Source organism: Molothrus ater, chromosome 13 (assembly GCF_012460135.2).
Source record: "Molothrus ater isolate BHLD 08-10-18 breed brown headed cowbird chromosome 13, BPBGC_Mater_1.1, whole genome shotgun sequence".
Lineage (NCBI taxonomy): Eukaryota > Metazoa > Chordata > Aves > Passeriformes > Icteridae > Molothrus > Molothrus ater.
In genome coordinates this window covers 19,560,751-19,581,470 of record NC_050490.2, presented here as the reverse complement: position 1 = coordinate 19,581,470, position 20,720 = coordinate 19,560,751, and the positions used below count along the sequence as shown (strand labels likewise).

The 20,720-nt window shown below is 58.5% G+C and overlaps 1 protein-coding gene across 11 annotated transcripts in view; it reads left to right on the top strand.

Moving 5' to 3' along the window:
- The window catches only part of TLE3 (TLE family member 3, transcriptional corepressor), a 29,641-nt gene extending 12,801 nt beyond the window's left edge, over positions 1 to 16,840 (top strand). For 3 of the 11 annotated variants that reach the window (XM_036389637.1, XM_036389638.1, XM_036389636.1), the window contains exons 8-20: positions 5,033 to 5,237; positions 6,571 to 6,587; positions 8,955 to 9,074; positions 9,480 to 9,530; positions 9,657 to 10,032; positions 10,526 to 10,707; positions 11,299 to 11,375; positions 11,531 to 11,780; positions 12,567 to 12,814; positions 13,606 to 13,753; positions 14,308 to 14,458; positions 15,258 to 15,334; positions 15,773 to 16,840. In XM_036389637.1, the coding sequence (XP_036245530.1) occupies positions 5,033 to 5,237; positions 6,571 to 6,587; positions 8,955 to 9,074; positions 9,480 to 9,530; positions 9,657 to 10,032; positions 10,526 to 10,707; positions 11,299 to 11,375; positions 11,531 to 11,780; positions 12,567 to 12,814; positions 13,606 to 13,753; positions 14,308 to 14,458; positions 15,258 to 15,334; positions 15,773 to 15,880 (2,010 nt within the window). In that variant the 3' untranslated portion in view covers positions 15,881 to 16,840. Of the gene's footprint in view, positions 1 to 5,032; positions 5,238 to 6,570; positions 6,588 to 8,954; positions 9,075 to 9,479; positions 9,531 to 9,656; positions 10,033 to 10,525; positions 10,723 to 11,298; positions 11,376 to 11,530; positions 11,781 to 12,566; positions 12,815 to 13,605; positions 13,754 to 14,307; positions 14,459 to 15,257; positions 15,335 to 15,772 lie in introns of all 11 variants that reach the window. The other 8 variants (XM_036389644.1, XM_036389641.1, XM_036389646.1 and 5 more) reach the window with 5 other exon arrangements.
- The last annotated feature ends 3,880 nt before the right edge of the window (positions 16,841 to 20,720 follow it).

Here is a 20,720-nt window from a genome sequence, read left to right as displayed (position 1 = left end):
GTCCAGAGATGGGGAGTGGGTTTAGGTGCCGGGTCTGTGCTCCTGCACCTGCTCCAGAGCTTCCCAGAGCAGAAAACCCAGAGGATTTTGCCTTTTTTCCTCCCCTCTGTGCAGGGAATGGTTGGTTACTGTAGGCTTGCTGCTGGCAGGAGGGGATGGTGGCTCCATGGCTTTCAGAGATGGTTCCGGGCTCATCCCAGAGCATGGCACAGGTTTGGGTGGAGGATTTGTGCCCACAAAGACACAAAATCCACAGGATTTGGGGTTTTTTCCCCTCCCCTCTGTGCATGGAGTGGTTTGTTATTATAGGGTTGCTGCTGGCAGGAGGGGATGGTGACTCCATGGCCTTCCATGGCTTGAGGGGATGGTGATTCCTTGGCCTCCCATGGTTTTTGGAGATGGTTCCGGGCTCCTCCTGGAGCATGGGGCTGGTTTGGGTGGCACCTCCAGCCCGGGTCCCCCAAATGCAGACGGTTTGGTGTTTTGCCCTGCCCTCAGCAGGTTGTTTCTGTCTTTCCCCCCTTGGTTTGCTCAGCACTGGGCTGTCCTGGTGTCCCTGGGCTCCAGCCCTGGGTGGCCCCAGTGTCCCCAGCCTGCCCCAACACCCCAGTGCAGATGCTGCAACACCCAGACTGCCCCCAAAATGGTGCAAAGCTCCTTTTTTGCCCCTTTTGAGGTCAAGATCCGTTAATTTTATGCATCTGGGCCATTGTCTCGCAGCTCCTGCGCTCGAGGCTGGGCTGAAATGGAGCCTTGATTTGGTTGTAGCCCTGGAAATGATTAAACCCCGTCACTAAATTTAACGCCGGCGCTGAACTGAAGTGCTGAACCATTAAATCGGGAACAAAGGCATGGAGCGTGATGGACATAATCCAATTAAAGCCACTCCACCAGCAGACACTCCCTGCCAGCCTTCCTCCCAAATTTGGAACCTCTTCCCGTGCCCCCATGTCCGTGTGACACGGCTGGGGAGCTCCGTGGGCGCTGCCCCGGGCTGGGTGTGCAGGGATTGTTATCTGGGATTGTCATCCCTCCCCAGCCCCTGTTTCCTGGGACACTGGGGACACCACTCCCTGCCAGGCTCCTGCTGCACGGGAGGAGCCCAAACTGGTGCTGGAATCCAGCTGGAGCCCCAGGGCAGCATCCTGAGGGATCTGATTGTGGATGGGCTCAGTCACTCCACCATCCTGGAATGCTGCTCCAAAGCCTTGTGCTGTGTGTGTGTCACTTGTCCAGCAGGACCTCAGTGCCTGGGCAGGGGGATCTGGGCTTCCCAAAGAGCCTCCCCATCCCTGGAATGCTGCAGGAAGCCCTCACCCTGTGGTGCTGTTGGAACTCAGCATTTCCAGGGTTGGGATAAGGGATGGGAAGGGAGGGATGGGCCCTTTCCAGCAGGGGACACTGGGGGCAAGCAGGACCTCGGTGCCACCCAGTGCCAGGTGGGCTGTGTGCCCCTCCTGGGAGCCTCCGGGGCGTTGTTCCTGAGGGATGTGCAGGAAGGATTGTGCACTGGGAACTCTGCAGCACCACCCTGGGCTGAGCCCCAGGCTCCCTGACTCCTCATCCTGCTCTCCTTGCCACGGGAATGACCTGCCTGGGACACGGATGGAGCTCTGCAGCCCCGCTTTGGGACCTCGGCCACCCCAGGACACAGGGACAAGGCTTCAGGACATCCCACACGGATTCTGCTCTCCACTGCCAGAGGGGAGGAAGCCAAACCCACCTGGAGATGTTGCTGTGGGCCACCAGGGATGCTGTGTCCTGGCCTTGGTCCCACATCCTGTGAGGGGCTGTTCCTCACCGAGCCCATGGATGGATTTACCTGTTGGCAGCCTAAAAACCAGGAAGAAATCCCGGTTTGTTCTTTGCTGGAGCAGCTCCAGGTGCTGATTCTACTCCCCATGGTGCTGCTGCCTCGCTGGTGGTGGGGCTGTGCTGTCCCCTGGGCTGTTCCAGGCTGGGAATTGCCATCCACACCCTGGGAATTGGAGTGCTGCTGTTCTCCCTTTTTTGGGTGGAAAGCTGCTGGGATGAGTTACAGCCTGCAGATGTTTCTGGAAGCTGGAGATTGCCGAGGATAAACCACTGGATCTTGGTGTGTTCCAGGGATGGGATATGGAAATACCAATGGAGAGCTCCCAGGAGAGGAATGTGGGAATGGTTGGAGGCGCTGGAAAAACACCGGGGGCCGTTCTCTGGGATGGTGCTCTGCTACAATGGCCCTGCTTCTCCCTCCAATGGGTGGAAATCATGTGAAATGGGGATTGGGAAGAGCCCCAGGGATCTGTTCCATTTGCTTTGGTGCCAGAGGATTGATCCTGGCACTGAGGAGCTGCCAAGGGACCGACCTTGTGCCCCTCACCCCCAGCTCTGCTCCGTGCCCTGGTTTGGGGACACTCTGGAATGTCCATCCTGAGGATGCTTCCCATCCTGCTGGCAGAACCAGCTCCTGCTTCTGGAGGGCTCAGGGATTTATGGATTTCCTGCAGCAGAGGCCTGATGGCCTTCTCTGTGTGGCTCCTGCTGCAGCTGGGATATCAGAGCTGCTTCCATGGATCTCCTGTGCCTGGGGCTGCCCTCAGCTCCCACCTGGAATCTTCTTGTGCATGGGGAATTCCCCCTCCATCCCACAGGGATGAGAAGGCAGCTCTGGAAGGGGTGGGTGGCCCAGCCAGGGCCTGCTCCATCTGCTGTGTCCATGGAGTGGGACAGGACGTCACCTCCTGCTGCCCAGAATGGGTCCTTCCATCAGGAGTGGGCCGGGGCTGTTCCCCCAAAACCTGGCCTTGATGTGGGGATACTTCTCATGGAATGGTTTGGGGTTAAAGCCCACCCAGTGCCACCCCTGCCATGGCAGGGACACCTTCTGCTGTCCCAGGCTGCTCCAACCCTGTCCAACCTGGCCTTGGGCACTGCCAGGGATCCAGGGGCACCTGGGTGCACCTCCTGCAGCTCTGGGCAAGATGTGCTGGAAATTTCCGTGATGGAACTGTTGGGAGCATGGGCAGAGCCCTCCATCCCCAGGGCTGTTGTTTTGTGGAGCCCTCTATCCCCAGGAGTGTTGTTCTGGGGAGCCCTCCATCCCTGAAGGTGTTGTTTTGGGGAGCCCTCCATCCCCGGGGGTGTTGTTTTGGGGAGCCCTCCATCCCCGGGGGTGTTGTTTTGGGGAGCCCTCAATCCCTGGGGGTGTTCTGGGGAGCCCTCCATCCCCAGGGGTGTTTTGTGGAGCCCTCCATCCCCAGGGGTGGAGTTTTTGTGAATCCCTCCATCCCCAGGGGTGTTGTTTTGGGGAGCCCTCCATCCCTGAAGGTGTTGTTTTGGGGAGCCCTCCATCCCCAGGGGTGGTGATTTTGGGGAGCCCTCCATCCCCAGGGGTGTTGTTTTGGGGAGCCCTCCATCCCCGGGGGTGTTTTTGGTGTTCCTGGGGGTGTCCATTGGGCTGGCCCCTGTGCCAGCAGGTCCTGCTGTCCATCCCTGCCCCTCAGAGTTCCCCGTGACAAATCCAGATCCAGGCTGGCTGTGGGGACCTGGGGGAGCTCTGCTGCAGCCCGGGTGTCCCCTCATTCATTCCAGGTGTCCCCAGCCCGTGATTCCTGTTGTGCTCAGATGCCCAAATGCGATTTCCCTGGGATGCTGCTGCAGGGGCTGTGGGTGCAGGCAGGAGGGTCCCAGGCAGCAGCTCCAGCTCCAAGACCCTCCTGGCTGCACCAGGGCAGGCCTGGGGGCTCTCGGAAGTGGCTCCTGGGATTTCAGCTGGTTTTCTTCCAAGGTTGTGTTTGAAGCAGGGAATGTGTCTGGTTTTCCCCGTGTCTGGTTTTCCCTTCTCTCCCCAGAGTCGCAGTTCAGCTTTTTCCAGCTCAGCTGGAGCGGGCAGTGAATGAATCTCCATGGCTGGGGGAGTGCTGGCATGGCTGGGATTCACTCCCAAAAAGCCCTGGGAGCAGCTGGGGGCCCTGTGCCATTCTGGCTGGGCTGGAGCTCCAGGGAATGTGGGGGGTTATGTCCAACCCCACGGTGGGAATGGAGGATCCCTGCAGGGTGTGTCTGGTTTCAGAAGGGGCTGAGAGCAGCAGGATCCTGGGATGGGACCAGGAAAATGATGTGGAGTTTTCCTCCCGCCATGAAGCACCTGGAAGCTGCTCCTGACCCAATGAGCAGAACTTCCCTGTGCTGAGCTGGCTGGGAGGCTCCTGGGTGCTGGAATTTTCTCCCTTTGACTGGTTCAGCTGCTGCCCTCCAGCCATGGTGTGTCACTGCCTCCTGGGTGGGATTCCTGGGGTTTTTTTTTTATCCTTTTTACTGCTGGAAAAGCCAAACTAACCATGTTCTTGGGGATGCAGGATTGTCCCGGGGAGAGGGCTGTGTGTGCTCTGCCACAGCTGTGCTGTGTCCTGAGGACATCCCTGGGCACCTCTGCCCTCCTCTTAACCCCTGGGGCCATCCCTGGGTGGCTCTGTCCCCCTCCTAACCCCTGTGGCCATCCCTGGGTGACTCTGTCCCCCTTTTAACCCCTGGGTACACCCCTGGGCACCTCTGCCCTCCTGTTAACCCCTGGGGCCATCCCTGGGTGGCTCTGTCCCCCTGCTAACCCCTGTGGCCATCCCTGGGTGACTGTCCCCCTTTTAACCCCTGGGTACACCCCTGGGCACCTCTGTCCTCCTGCTAACCCCTGTGGCCATCCCTGGGCACCTCTGCCCTCCTGCTAACCCCGGGTACATCCCTGGGTGGCTCTGCCCTCCTGTTAACCCCTGTGGCCATCCCTGGGCACCTCTGCCCTCCTGCTAACCCCTGGGTACATCCCTTGGTGGCTCTGCCCTCCTGCTAACCCCTGAGGCCATCCCTGGGTGGCTCTGTCCCCCTGCTAACCCCTGTGGCCATCCCTGGGCACCTCTGCCCTCCTGCTAACGGGGCTTCTCCTTCCAGGCATCCAGCGGGGCGGCTCCCGGCGCGACCGGGCCCGTCCCATCGCGGAGCGTCCCTCGCAGCCCCTGTGCCCCGTTCCCCCCTTGGCTCACTGGTGCTCTCGTTGCAGCAGCAGCAGCTCCAGGCCCAGCACCTGTCGCACGCCGCGCACGGCCCCCCGGTGCAGCTGCCTCCGCACCCCTCGGGGCTCCAGCCGCCCGGCATCCCGCCCGTCACCGGCACCAGCTCGGGGCTGCTGGCCCTGGGCGCCCTGGGCAGCCAGGCACACCTGGCCGTCAAGGACGAGAAGAACCACCACGACCTGGACCACAGAGGTGAGGGGATGCTGCTGCTGTTGCTGCAGCCACGGCCCTGCCACGGGTTGGTTGGAAGGGAGAGGAGGGTTAAAGTGACGCTTCCCACTCTATCGGGGTGCTCCCAGCTGGATCTGGACGCTGCCAGGGATCCGGGTGTCTGTGCCCACCTGTGCCAGGGTCTCACTGCCCTCACAGGGAACAGTTCATTCCCAGTATCCCACCCAAATCTCCACTTTTCCACTATGAAGCCATTCCCAGTCTCCTGTCCCTTGTCCCCAGTCCCTCTCCAGCTCTTCTGGAGTCACTTTAGGCCCTGCAAGGGGCTCTGAGCTCTCCATGGAGCCTTCTCTTCCCCAGGTGAACATTCCCAGCTCTCCCAGCCCAGCTCCAGCCCTTGCAGTAGCTCTGTGGCCTCCTCAGGAGTTGCTCCAGGTCCCTCAGATGTTGGTGGAACTCCCTGGTCCTGTCATGACTCATTTCCCACCACCCTATCCCTTGGGTCAGCCTCATTCAGATCATGGGGTTGCCCTTTTAGGGATGCAGAATTCTCTAAAATGGTGCTCAGCCTTTGGTGGAGCCTGGCTGCAATTCCTGTGCTGTTCCTTAATGGGAAAGCAGCCTTCACCCTCCTCCTCTTCCTCCTCCTCTCCATCACGGTCAGGGATCCAGCTCTGTGCAGCAGGAACTTGGTGTTTTCCCCGTTATTTGGGATCTGAGACCATCTGTTAGCAGATGCAAGGATCTGTGGGTCCAGCTGCAAACCAGCAGTGTTCAGGGTTGTCCTGGCAGATCCCCCTGCCCACCAGCACAGGAGGATTTGGGATATTTCCACTCTCCCATTGGCAGGGCAGGTTCCCACAGCCTCTCTGAGTTGCCGGGCTCTGCTGGGGGATTTTGGGGTGGGGAAAAAAGCAGTGAGACAAAAGTATTGGTAGCAATGCTCCTGCTCCATTCCTTCTCCTGGGTGGATTCAGATTGCCAGAGATCCCAGGGGAAATGTATAATTTGGGCACAAAGGAAGGGCTGAACCACCTTCTGGGTGTGGAGCTGTGCCCCTTGGGACAGACACCTGGGGCTGCTGCAGTTCCCTTTGGATCCGGGGCATTGCCAGCTGTGTTTGGCCAGATAAATCACATGGACAAAAAGGGGCAGGAATTGGATGGGAGAGATGGATGGGGGGAGATTCTAAAGCTGGAGAGAGCCCAGACAGGGCTTGAGTTTAAGGGTTTGAGTTAGGAGCACGAGGAGGTTCTGGGTTTATTTTTCTGGTTTAAGACTTATCCTAACTTGCTTTTTTATCCCTGTCTCTGTTTTGGCTGTGCCCTCCCCTCTGCCCTGGCATCTCCTGAAGAGCGAGACTCAAGTGCAGTAAGTCCCATTCCTTCCTTTTGCTCCCACTTTCTGGTGGCTGCACGGCTGAGTTTTATTTATCCCTTAAAAACCCACCTGGTGCCTTGGAGCTGCAGGGCTGCCTTTGGCACAGGTCTTATTAAATAATAAACCAGGCAATAAAATCCCTCATCCTGCCTGGAAGAGCTGTGCTGGGATGAGAGGAGTCACCTTCTCCATAGTGCTGGTGGTTTGGAAATGTGATTTAAATCCCTTTGCTTGTGGCAGAAGGTCAGGAAATTCCATCATTTTGGTTGAGTGAGCGTGGTCAGACCCAGATCCCCTGGGTGGTCAGGGAAGCTGGTTCATTCCTCATCGCTCCCCCATCATCTGGGCTCACCTAATCTGGGATGGGGTTGGTTAATTCTCCAAATTATGCAGGACTTGGAAGCTCAAGCAGCTCCTAACCAGGGAAATCCCTGGATTTTGGAGCCGCCTTGGAGGCTGCCCATGGGAGGGGTTCCCTGGGAGCAGGGATGGAGGGGGTCTGGAGGGTGGCAGGAGCCAGGCGGGGGCTGCCCCGCTCATGGAACGGGCCTGAGCCAGCAGCTCCCAGCCCGGTGTCCAGGGAAAATGGGACCTCAGCATGGAAAGGGCTGTGAACCATCGGAAGGGGCAGCGCAGGGAGGCACTGCAGGTGTCCAGGCAGGGCCTGGCCGTGTCCCTGCGCGGTGGGGCCGGGTCCAGGTGGGGCTGGGTGATCCCAGAGCTCGTTCCCCAGCGCAGCATTCCGTGTGAAAAGCTGCCAGGACACAAAGGGCGGCTGAGCTGCGGCTTGGCAGCGATTTCCTGCCAGCCCCGAGCCCACAAACGGCCCTTTGGAGAGCGGGGAAGGGAAGTGCTCTGCGAGGGGGGAGAGGCAGAGGGGAATTGGGCGTCATTAACCCGCTCCTGGGGCGGGCAGGGGGCCGTCGGAGCCGGGCAGCTTCCCAATCCATAAACTGCGAGCCGGGGTATTCCCCGTGGAGGTTTAATGTGTGCGATAATCAGCGTTAGTCATTCATATTTTCCCCAGCCTTTGCCTGTGCAATAAAAAATATTTAGTTCCTTGGCGGCGGGCCAGGAGCGGGGCTGAATGGATCGATGCCTCTAAATGCCTGACATGATTCTCTGGGAGCTGCGAGGGTTTTCAGCATGACTGCCTGGGAAGAAAGAGCTCCGTGTTATCCAAAGCTGCTTAGTGGGGACCGAGGAGAAACATGAACTGCTTTGGTTCTCCCTTTCAGCCGGGGAAGAAAGGCGGGCACGGCTCAGGAGCGGCGGGGCTGGGGGAGCGGGGATGGATCAGGGAATGTGCAGGGAGAGAGCAGGGATGGATCCTGCTGATCCCAGGAACTGAGTGGGGAATGTGCAGGGAGAGGGCAGGGATGGATCCTGCTGATCCCAGAGACTGAGTGGGGAATGTGCAGGGAGAGAGCAGGGATGGATCCTGCTGATCCCAGAGACTGAGTGGGGAATGTGCAGGGAGAGAGCAGGGATGGATCCTGCTGATCCCAGAGACTGAGTGGGGATGTGCAGGGAGAGAATGGGGATGGATCCTGCTGATCCCAGAGACTGAGTGGGGAATGTGCAGGGAGAGGGCAGGGATGGATCCTGCTGATCCCTGAGACTGAGTGGGGAATGTGCAGGGAGAGAATGGGGATGGATCCTGATGATCCCAGGGATTGAGGAGAGGGAATGTGCAGGGAGAGAATGGGGATGGATCCTGCTGATCCCAGGGATTGAGGAGAGGGAATGCAGGATCAGGGCCAGGCATCCTCCTGGTTGTGCTGCTGTTTCCCTCCAGCATTCCCTGGGAATGCCAACACCCCTTTGCTGCTTGGAGCAAGGGCAGAATTCCCCTGTGCCATGGCACTCCTGGTCACGTGGGTTTTCCAGGACATTTTGTGGATGTCCTTTGGCTCCAGGGCTGGGATGCAGCCATTCTGTTGCTCCTCCTGGCTGAGGCTCCCAGCTCTGCCAGAGGGAGAACTCCTGGGCTCTGGAGCTTTCCTGGGAATGCCAGGATGTCCTGGGCTTTGCTGCTCGAGGCAAGGACAGAATTCCCAATGAGCAGAGCTGTGACTTGGGCACTGGGGTTTGCCATTCCTGGCCACATGCTTTTCCCAGATGTTTTTATAAACAACTTCCTGCGTTTTCCTGCTATTGCAGCAGAGGAGCTCGGGTGTCCATGGGCATCCCCACAGCATTCCCAGTGCTCCCAGTGAGGCTGTTGCTGGATCTGTCCCCTGGGTCCTGTGGCATGGCGGGGACCAGGGGATCTCATCCCTGCTGGGACAGGGCTGTGCTGCTCGTGGAGCCTCGTTTCCTTCTGCTCCCCCTTCAAAGCTTCTCCCATCCCCACAGAATAATTCCGTGTCCCCCTCGGAGAGCCTGCGGGCCAGCGAGAAGCACCGGAGCTCCACGGACTACAGCATCGACTCCAAGAAGAGGAAAGCGGAGGAGAAGGACAGCATGAGCCGATATGTGAGTGACAGTGACGGCTCTGAGGCCACGGGGACACCTGGGGCAGCACCTGGGGGCAGGAAGCGGGATTGGGGTGGTGCTTTCCAGGTGTCACCTGTGTCAGCTGGGACAGAGAGCCGTGGGATCATTCAGGCTGGAAAAGACCTTGGAGACTGTGGGGTCCAACCATCCCTCAGCACCATCCCAAGGCCACCATAATCCATGTCCCCAAGTGCCACATCCGCTCCCCTCGCTGACTGCACCCCTGCCCTGGGCAGCCCCTTCCAACACCCGACCACCTTTTCCATGGAAGAATTTCCTCCCTGATCTCCAGCCTGAATGTCCTGCTGCTGTTGGGGGTGGTTTGGCTCCTCGGGGGGCTGATCCCCCCCCAGTTTTTGGGGTGTGACACATTTTGTGTTCCAGGACAGCGATGGTGACAAGAGCGATGACCTGGTGGTCGATGTCTCCAATGAGGTGAGCTCTGGGTTTGGGATGTGGCAGGTGATTCCTTAGGGACCTCCCCACACCGGCCTGAAGGGGAAGCCGGAGGGAGCCCTTCCTTCCCGCTGTGGGAATTCCAAGGCTTTTCCCACCTCTCAGGACCCTGCCACCCCCCGGGTGAGCCCGGCCCATTCCCCCCCGGAGAACGGCCTGGACAAAGCTCGCGGGCTGAAGAAGGGCGACGCTCCCAACAGCCCGGCCTCGGTGGCCTCCTCCAGCAGCACTCCCTCCTCCAAGACCAAGGACCTGGGCCACGTACGTCCCCTCTGGGGGTGCCTGGGGCAGGGTGTGGGTCCCAGCAGCTGGAGCTCACCCCTCCTTCTCCATCCCTTCTCCCCCCAGAACGACAAATCCTCCACGCCCGGCCTCAAGTCCAACACTCCCACGCCCAGGAACGACGCTCCCACCCCGGGCACCAGCAGCACCCCGGGGCTGCGGCCCATGCCCGGCAAGCCCAGCGGCATGGACCCCCTGGGTGGGTACCAGTGTCACCACGGTGTCACCAGTGTCCCCAGCACAGCTTCGGCTCCTCCCTGTCCACGGGGAACAGCAGCTCTGGGGGGATTGCGTTTATGGGGGATTGCATTTATTGGGGATTGCATTTATGGGGGATGAGGTTTATGGGGGACCTCATCCAATGGTGTGAGGAGGGAGATCTGGTCATGAAGTGAGCAGTGTTGGGATGAGGGGACACAGCCTCAAGCTGTGATAGAGGAAGTTCAGGTTGGACATCAGGAGGAATTTCTTCGAGAAAAGGGTGCCTAGGGAGAGGTGGTGGAGACATCATCCCTGGAGGCGTCCAGGGAAGTGGCACTCAGTGCTTTGGGATGAGAGGAAGCTGGTGTTGGGCTAGGGGTTGGACTCCTCCATGGTGTTGGGTTTTTCTGTGGCTCTGCTCTGCTCTGCTCCCTGCCCATGTCCCCAGCCCTGCCCATGTCCCAGCCCGGACTCTGTCCCCGCTCTCACAGCCTCGGCCCTGCGGACGCCCATCTCCATCGCGGGCTCGTACGCGGCGCCCTTTGCCATGATGGGGCACCACGAGATGAACGGGTCCCTGACGAGCCCCGGCGCCTACGCGGGGCTGCACAACCTCCCCCCGCAGATGAGCGCGGCCGCCGCCGCCGCTGCCGCCTATGGCCGGTCACCAATGGTGAGCTTTGGAGCTGTACGTAGCACTTTTAGCTCCTTTCTCGCTGGGGGGAGGCCTGGGGGGGCTCCTGGGGGCTGGGAGGTTGGGGCTGCTCCTCAGAGCCAGCTGGGCTTTGGATTGAAGGGGTGGGGATGGAGATGCTTCTTCACGGGGTGACGTGCATGTGCCACTGGGTTGGGGTTTCTCCTTCCCGTTCCTCGGCCCCTTATCCCATTCCTCAATCCCCTTCCCATTCCTCTCACTGAACTCCTGTTTTAAGGCAGAACAAGGAGTCAAACATTGCCACTGAGGGAGGGATTGGGGTCTCTGCCACTGAGGGAGGGATTGGGGTCTCTGCCCTCGGGGTGCCAGGCACAACATGGCTGATCCCGTCCCTAGGGGCTTGGGAACAACACAGGGGGAGGGAGCGTGTCCCACCTGGTTCTTGCAGACCCAAAACCTTTGGCTGGTTCCCCTTCCTGCCAGGGGGAAATGCCAGTTAGCTTTGAGCAGCAGGGGAAAAGCAGGAGCTGCCCAGTGTCCCCAAGGGGTCATGGATGGGAAGCCGTGTGGCATTCCTGGCCTCACCCGTGTCCGTGCATCTCTTGGCAGGTTGGGTTTGACCCTCACCCACCCATGCGAGCCCCAGGCCTGCCCTCCAGCCTGGCATCCATCCCCGGAGGGAAACCGTAAGTCCCGCTTGGATTTTTGTGGGATCGCAGGGGACGACGAGTGGCCGGGAGGGAGACGAGGGAAGCCTTCACCCAGGGCTGGCGCTGTGAACGCGGCGTGACGGCCCCCAGGAGCTCCATCCCTGGAGCTGAGCCCTTTCCCGCCCCGGCAGGGCGTACTCGTTCCACGTGAGCGCGGACGGGCAGATGCAGCCGGTGCCGTTCCCGCACGACGCGCTGGCGGGGCCGGGCATCCCGCGGCACGCGCGGCAGATCAACACGCTGAGCCACGGCGAGGTGGTGTGTGCTGTCACCATCAGCAACCCCACCCGCCACGTCTACACCGGCGGCAAGGGCTGCGTCAAGATCTGGGACATCAGCCAGCCCGGCAGCAAGAGCCCCATCTCACAGCTGGACTGCCTGGTGAGGGCTGGAGCGCCTGTGGCGGGGCTGCTGCTGTCCCCAGGGCTGTGTCCCCTGCCCTCACCCACCTCTGATGCTGTTCATCATCTTCGCCCCGTTAACATCAACATCTCTTCCCCACATTGTCATCTATGTTTCCTCTTTCCCCCGCTGCCCTCCCTTTCTTCTTCCCCCCTTAACACCCTGTTGCTATTCCCCGTTACCAACTCTTTGTCTTCTGTTACTGTCTTATTCCTCTTCCCGTTATCTCTCTTTCCCCCTTTAAATTTCTCTTTTCCTCTTCCCCCACCAATGTCCCTTTTCCTCTTCTCACCATCAAATGTAACTTTTCCTCAAACATCCCTGTTCCTCTTCTCCCCGTCAGCGTCCCTGTTCCTCTTCTCCCCGTCAGCGTCCCTCTTTCTCTTTCCCCACCAACGTCCCTTTTCCTCTTCTCCCTATCAACGTCCCTGTTCCTCTTTCCACACCAATGTCCCTGTTCCTCTTTCCACACCAACGTCCCTGTTCCTCTTCTCCCCATCAACCTCCCTTTTCCTCTTTCCCCCACCAACATCCTTTTGCCTCTTTCCCCATCAGTGTCCCTTTTTCTCCCCATCAACGTCCCTTTTACCCTTCTCCCCCATCAACATCCCTTTTACCCTTCTCCCCTATCAACGTCCCTGTTCCTTTTTTCCCACCCCCTTGCATTCCCTTTCTCCTCCCTCTCCACACCCCCATAACCCCCTTCCCCTTCCACCACCACTGCCCGGTCCCCAGGCGGTCCCTGACGGTCCCTTGTGTCCCCAGAACAGGGATAACTACATCCGCTCCTGCAAGCTGCTGCCGGACGGCCGCACGCTGATCGTGGGGGGCGAGGCCAGCACGCTGACCATCTGGGACCTGGCGTCGCCCACGCCGCGCATCAAGGCCGAGCTGACGTCCTCGGCGCCCGCCTGCTACGCGCTGGCCATCAGCCCCGACGCCAAGGTGTGCTTCTCGTGCTGCAGCGACGGCAACATCGCCGTCTGGGACCTGCACAACCAGACCCTCGTCAGGTGAGCCCCGCGGGGTCCTGCTGCTCGGGGCTCCTGGGCTGGGGAGGACCTTAAAGGTCATTTTTATCCCCTCACAGTCCTTTTTTGTCTTCTGCTGGTGTTTCTTTTCCTCTTCCCCCACAACGTCCCTTTTCCCCCACAATGTCCTTTTTTCTTCTCTTTTTGTCAGTGTTCCTTTACCCCTTCCCCCACGTCCCTTTTCCTCTTCCTTTTGTCAACATCCCTTTTCCTCTTCCTTCCATCAATGTCCCTTTTCCTCTTCCTTTTGTCAACATCTCTTTTCCTCTTCCTTCCATCAATGTCTCTTTTCCTCTTCTTTTTGTCAGCATCCCTTTTCCTCTTCTTTTGTCAGCGTCCCTTTTCCTCTTTCCCTTCCCCATTGCCATCTCTTTCCTCTTTCCCCCCATCATGGTCCCTTTCCTCTTCCCCCCCCCATCGATGTCCCTTTCCTCTTTTCCTTGGGCAAAACACCTTCCACTATCCCAGGTTGCTCCAAGCCCCGTTCAACCTGGCCTTAAACTTTCCAGGGATGGGGAGTCCCCCATCCTGTCTGGGCTGGAGCCAGGAACACCCTCTGGTGATGCTGCACCATTTCCTGGGTGCTCATCCCTAAACCAGCCCAGTCCTTGGCCAGGCTGGAGCTCCTCATCTCAGGATGCTCCTGGATGGATTTCCAGGAATATTTGGCATGGACGAGCCACCTGAACATCATCTGAGCACCTCGAACGCAGCTCCGTGCCTTTTCTAGCACTCCCCTTGCAGAATTCCATGATTTTTTCCCTGCTCCCAAGGCAATTCCAAGGGCACACAGACGGGGCCAGCTGCATAGACATTTCCCATGATGGTACGAAGCTGTGGACGGGGGGCCTGGACAACACGGTGCGCTCCTGGGACCTGCGGGAAGGGCGGCAGCTGCAGCAGCACGACTTCACCTCCCAGGTGGGCAGGGGAAGGGGACACAGGGGTACAGGGGGCAGGGATCCATCCCCCACGGGAAACACGGGGTCCTGCTCAGCCCCTGGCTCCTGGGAGGGGCTTTTCCTGCTGGGAAAACAGCCCTGGGAGCTCTGAGCGTGGCTGTTCCCGCTGGTTTCGGGGTGGCCCAGGAATGCTGGAGCTCGCTGGGTCTTGTGGCAGCTCCTCTTTTCCATCCTTGCAGGATGAGGCTGCTGTTGAGGAAGCAGCTCTTCCCATGGGATGCCTGTGGATGTCACAGGGTTCTCTGGGTGCCCTGGGGGTGGGATAGGGGCAGAGCTGGGACCTTGTGTCCCATTGGCAAGGGCAGCAGTATCATGGGGATGGAGCCATCCCAACCCAGGGATCTGCCTCTCCCCACCTGCTCCATCCATCTGGGGCTGGCCAGCAGCTCCAGCAGTGCCACAGATCCCACAACAGTTGGGTTGGGAGAGGCACCTTGAGGATCTCTCTTCCCACCCTTCCTTAGGGGGCCAGGAATTCCCGCTGATCTCCCCATATCCCACTTCTATCCACAGATCTTCTCCCTGGGATACTGCCCGACGGGCGAGTGGCTGGCAGTGGGCATGGAGAGCAGCAACGTGGAGGTGCTGCACCACACCAAGCCCGACAAGTACCAGCTGCATCTGCACGAGAGCTGTGTGCTCTCCCTCAAATTCGCCTACTGCGGTGAGCAGCAGGGCAGGGATGGGCACCCTGCAGTCCTGGAGTGGGCTGGGCTGGGAGAGATGGGCACCCTGGAATCCTGGAGTGGGCTGGGTTGGGTTGGGAGAGACCTTAAAGCTCATCCCTGGGGCACCTTCCACCTGACCCCACCCCAGGACATCCTCATGGATGGGGATCGTGGGATCATGGAATGTTTGGGGTTGGAAGGAACCTTAAATTGGGACTCTGCCCACTGTCCCAGGGTGCTCCAAGCCCCGTTCAGCCTGGCCATGGACACTTCCAGGGATGGGAGACAGGGGTGGCCATGAACTGCAGGAAGGGACAGTGCTCAGTGCAGTGCAGCTAGGGGGGCTGAGCACGGATGTTTCCTGCAGGATCCAATCCCATGGATGCTGCATTTGGGGTTTATTCCCATAAACCCATCCTGGCTGTGGTGGGGGTTATTCCCATAAACCCATCCTGGTTTTGGCAGGGTCTATTCCCATAAACCCATCCTGGTTTTGGCAGGGTCTATTCCCATAAACCCATCCTGGCTGTGGTGGGGGTTATTCCCATAAACCCATCCTGGTTTTGGCAGGGTTATTCCCATAAACCCATCCTGGTTTTGGCTGCAAACGGCCACAGAGCACCACTGGAGGTGGGAAGCAGCACTTGGAATCTCCCAGCAGAGTAGGGCTGGACAGGACTCCCCAGGGAACCTCCAGGTTTTCCTATTTCTCCCAAATCTCTGGGCTCAGACAGGGAAGGGTTGGGGAGGTGGCACCGGCAGGGTTCAGCTGCTGATCCCAAATTCCCAATGCAGGGAAGTGGTTTGTGAGCACTGGGAAGGACAACCTGCTCAACGCCTGGAGGACGCCCTACGGAGCCAGCATCTTCCAGGTGGGAGAGCTTGGGAAGGGCACGGGGTGGGGGCTGCTCCCACATTCCCATTCCCAGTTATCCTGGAGAGAGGGGAGACCCTTCAGGATGGCTGGGTTGGTGTCAGAGGTGGGATGTGGTGCTGACCCCACCATGAATGCTGCGGGGAGCATGGAGCGTCCATCCCGGCCCGCTGGGTTCTGTCTGTCCCGGCCCGCTGGGTTCTGTCTGTCCCAGCCCGCTGGGTTCTGTCTGTCCCGGCCCGCTGGGTTCTGTCTGTCCCACCCTGATGGGTTCTGTCTGTCCCGGCGCGCTGGGTTCTGTCTGTCCCACCCTGATGGGTTCTGTCTGTCCCGGCCCGCTGGGTTCTGTCTGTCCCGGCCCGCTGGGTTCTGTCCCCCACCCTGATGAGTTTTCTCTCCCACCCTGATGAGTTCTCTCCCCTCCTGCTTTTCCCAGTCCAAGGAGTCCTCGTCCGTGCTGAGCTGTGACATCTCAGCGGATGACAAGTACATCGTCACGGGCTCTGGGGACAAGAAGGCCACGGTCTACGAGGTCATCTACTGATCCTGGGATGTGCAGCCCTCGGGAATGCTCCAGGAATGCCCAGGGGAGGCCCCGGGCCCGGCCCAGCTCCGCCCGGCACCCACCACACTCGGATTTATTTGGAGATCTGCAACTCTGGCACACATGGAAGCCCTAAACGGATTTTTATTTGATTTTAAGGTTTTGGGGTTCCTTTTGATTTTTTTTTTTTGGTTTTTTTTTTTTTTTTTTTTTGGTTTTCCGGTTCTTTCCGTCTGGCTTTGGTGGCACTATAAAGGACTCCTTTTTTTATTGGGACTTTTTTTTTTGTGCATCCTGCATAAGACTTGTGAAAAATGTAAATACTGGACTAGGAAATAGCGTGGGAAGGGGGGGACCCCTCCCAGTACACTTAGCTGTGTATTTTTGTCTGCTGTAATTGTATTCCACTGATGGTTTTGGTGGTGGCAATTTTATTCTGGGGGTTTTTTTGGTTGGTTTTTTTTTTTTTTTTTGTTTCCTTTTTTGTTTTTTGGGGTTTTTTCTCCCCCTTTTCCTTCCCCCCCCCTCCGGAAGTGTCCGTGGGGACTTTGCCATCCAGGCTGAGCAGAGATGTCCACTGGTGAAAAGTTGTTCCTCCTGTCGTGCGTCGTGTGTTAGTGATGGTGGGGAATCGCTCGGATCCTCAGCTACTGACGGGACATCAACACAATCACCTTGGGGTTTGTTTTTTATAGATGGATTTATGGATTTATCCTTATTTTTCCTTTTCCGTGCTTGGATGTTTGAAGAAAAGGGGAAGCCCACGCAAGCCCTTCTTGGTCTTCGGACAGAAGCAAATGAGGAGTGATTTCAAAGAAAGCTTAGAAAATTCAGCTCAGGGAGCCACGAAAGATAATAGCAAACTTATGTGTTTTGTATTCAAATGAAAGTAAAGAATTAGAATTGATAACCTTGGAAAAAAAAAAAAGACAAAAAAAAAAATACAGTTTTTTTTAAAAGCGAAAAGTTTACTAACAAGTAGGGTTTGTGTGTGGTGGGGGGCTGTTTGTGGTCCTTGTGGGCTTTATGGTCTTGTGTCTTCTGGTTTTATGGAGCAACTCCCTCCCCCCACAGGCCTTTTGTACTAAAGGGTTCCAAAAAGGACAAAAAAAAAAAAAAAAGAGACAAAAAAAAGAAAAACGAAGACCTAACGGGAAAATAAAAGTATTTGTGTAGCAGAAGTGCTCACCTGTATCGTAGCACACGGCAGAGGATTTTTATACCACATTTTTATGGATTATTTTTGGCGAGTTGGATCTGGTCCAAAAGGTAAAAAAACAAATGTTTTTTTTTTTTTGTTGTGGTTGAGGGGAGATCGGTTTGGAGAGGAGGATGGAGAGGTGGGGCCTGGAACTCCATCCCATCCCTCTGAGGGCTCCATCCCATCCCTCCCGCTGCTCCCAGGGCAGGCGGAGGAGCTGGGGAGGAGGGGAGAGCTCTCCTGGTGTTCCCAGGGACATGAGAGGGTTCTGAGCTGGACTGGGGGGGAATGTTCCAGGCCAGGGGTGGCTCTGTGGGAGGGTGGGATCGGTTTGGGGCGCTGATGATCCAAGGAGGGAGAAGTTCTCTAAAGCTGCTTTTAGGGAAAGGCATTTTAGGGTGGTTTGGCTCAGATTAACCGCTGCCCCTGGGGCCGGCAGAGCCTTGGAGGGGGCCAGGGCTGTCCCAGGGGTGTTTTGGGCTCTGTTTTTGGGATCTGAGGGGGCAGCTCTGCTCCTGTCTGCACCCTGACCCTGGGCACGGCATTCCCGGCTCCGTGGCCTTCGGAGCACCGGCTCTGCACGGATGGGGCTGTGCTGGGAAGGGCTGGGGGGCTCGTCCCTGTCCCCAGGGCCCCCCGGCAGTGGGGCCACCCCCAGCTCGTGTCCCTCAGGCTCCCAGGGCCCTACGAGCTTTTCCCCCGGGAATGGCAGGAGTGAAATGCAGGAATTGCGCGTTCCGGAGCCGCCCGGAGCCAGGCTCTCAACTTCACACCAAAGTATGTAGCAGAATCTGTACAGCTGTTAATAACTACCACTGGTTTTTTGTAAAAAAGGGCCAAAAAGAAAAAAAAAAAAAAAAAAAGAATAAAAAGTCAATGTACTGAAGCTCAACTGCAAGCAAAGTGTCTCTAAACCCTCTGATCCATGGAATTTCACTGAGGGGTGGGAAAGGCAGGAGAAGGGAGGGTTGGGGGACACAGGACAGCCCTGACAGGGAGCCCCGAGTTTGGGGGTGATGCTGGAGGGTGGGATGGAGCCCAGGATCGATGGGAGGAATTCCCAGCCCTCCCCTGAGCTGTGCTGCCGAGGGCTGGGCTCCTCCGGGGCATCCCAAACCCCATCCCTCCCTTTCAGCACCCTGGCGCTTCACTCCTGCCGGCATTTGGGGATGCAGGAGAGGGCTGGGACCAGGGCATCCTGCCCCGGGCAGCGCCCATCGGCTGCTCCCAGTGCCCGGGATTGCAGCAGCGCCATTCCCGAGCTCCGGGCCCCGCACCCTGCTGCACACAAAGCCCTTCCCTGAGCGGGGCCAGCTGCAGCGTCCTGCGGGGCTCCCGTGATGGATCCGAGGTGACAGGACCTGCTGCGAGGGATGGAGGGATGGAGGCAGGAGCAGCGCTCGGCCCGCCCCGGTAATGGGCAGGCAAGTGCTCGGGAGTGCATTTCCATCCCCTCGGAGGCTGGGGCTGGCACGGGGGACCATTAAAAGGTCGGAATGGCAAGGAATCCTTTGTTGGGAGATGGGGAGAGCCCGGGCAGGGGAGGGGAAGGGGCCCCGAGTGGCTCTGGCTGCGCTTCCAGCCCTGCCCAGCAAAGGGAAGGGTTCCCTTCCCTCCCCGGCTGCCCTCGGCGCTCCATGGGGGTGGATTCTGCTTTTCCCAGTGCTGGGGAGGAGCTGCTGGGCTCTCCCATTCCCATTTGTGCTGTCAGATTTTATAATTCAGTTATTCCCACCCCCCCGCTGCCATGCTGGAATTTTAAATTATAAATCCATGAGGGCTTTTTAAAGGTGCTCTCAGGTCAGGCTTGGCCCACGCTGCCAGAAAGGCAGAGCTGGAAATGGCCAGAAAAGCGAGTGGGAATGGATTCCCCAGGATCCTGAGGATGTGCAGGTGGCAGCCTGGCACACGGCAGTTTTGGGGTGGCATTGCCCTCTTCTTGTTTGTGGTTTCCTTGTGTGAGCGTGGGATTCCTGCACGGAAGGGCTCCCGTGGAGGCAGGCAGGGATTTGGTCCTGGAGTATCAAAGCTGCTTTTCCCAGGCTGGGGTTGTGTCCCTGAAGGGGAACATTGGGAAAGGGGTCGGGGGCAGCAGAGCCGTGCTGGGCCACGCCACGGTCTGTGTCCCATGCCATGCTCTGTGTCCCATGCCATGCCACGTTCTGTGTCCTATTCCATGTTCTGTGTCCCATGCCACATTCTGTGTCCCATGCCATGCTCTGTGTCCCATGCCATGCCACATTCTGTGTCCTATTCCATGTTCTGTGTCCCATGCCACATTCTGTGTCCCATGCCACATTCTGTGTCCTATTCCATATTCTGTGTCCCATGCCACATTCTGTGTCCTATTCCATGTTCTGTGTCCCATGCCATGTTCTTTGTCCCATGCCATGTTCTGTGTCCCATGCCATGCTGTGTTCCCCCATGCCACGCTCTGTGTTCCATTCCATGCTCCGTGTCCTGTGCCATGTTCTGTGTGCCATGCCATGTTCCATGTTTCATGCCACATTCTGTGTTCCATTCCATGCCCTTGTGTCCCGTGCCACGTTCTGTGTCCTATTCCATGTTCTGTGTCCCATGCCATGTTCTTTGTCCCATGCCATGTTCTGTGTCCCATGCCATCCTGTGTTCCCCCATGCCACGCTCTGTGTTCCATTCCATGCTCCGTGTCCTGTGCCATGTTCTGTGTCCCATTCCAGGTTCTGTGTCCCGTGCCACGTTCCGTGTCCCATGCCATGTTGTGTGTCCCATGCCATGTCTTGTGTCCTGTGCCATCCCCAGCCCAGCAGCAAAGCAGAGCGCACACCCAGCTGTGCCCAGGCACATCCACACAATCTGCCCACCAGGGAATCCGGGATAACGGGATCCCCTTCCCATCCCTTTCCCCTCCCCTCCCTCCCCAGCCCCGTTTCCCGGGTGCCACCCCCGGCTTGGGGACAGATGGTGGCGGCTCTCGGGGACACCCTCAGCTGCCGCCGCCGCCTCCGAGCGCGGATTCTGCTGGCACCGCTCCCTTGGGCGGCTCTGCCTCTGCAGCGCAGCAGTTTTAATTACAGTAATTGAGCCATAATGAACGATTGTGCGGGGCCGCGGCGCTTTGTTCGGGCTCCGGGGGTGGCATCGCCCCGGCCGCGCCTGCTCTCCCATCCTCATCGTGCTCCTCGTCCCGGAGCTGGGGCTTCCCGGGATCCCGCTGGAAAACGGCAGGGACGGCTCAAAACCCCTTTGGCTTAATCCGAAATAAAAATAGAAAAATATCAACAAGCAGAGCCGAGGCGGAAAGCAAAACAGCCCGGCAGGAAAAATCCCAACCCTGCTGGAAAAATCCGCCCTGGGGCTGGCACGGGGGGCTGGTGGCACTGGGGACAAGGGACGGGACACGGGGAACAGCTTCCCACTCCAGAGGGCAGGGATGGATGGGATTTTGGGAAAGAATTGTTCCCTGGGAGGGTGACGGGCTGGGATGGAATTCCCAGAGCAGCTGGGGCTGCCCCTGGATCCCTGGCAGTGCCCAAGGAACACCCTGGGACGGTGGGAGGTGTCCCTGCCATGGGCCTGGATGTCCCTCCATGTCCCTTCCAACCCAAACCATTCCAGGATTCCATGATCCACCCACCAAAACCCCTCCCTTTTCCCTGG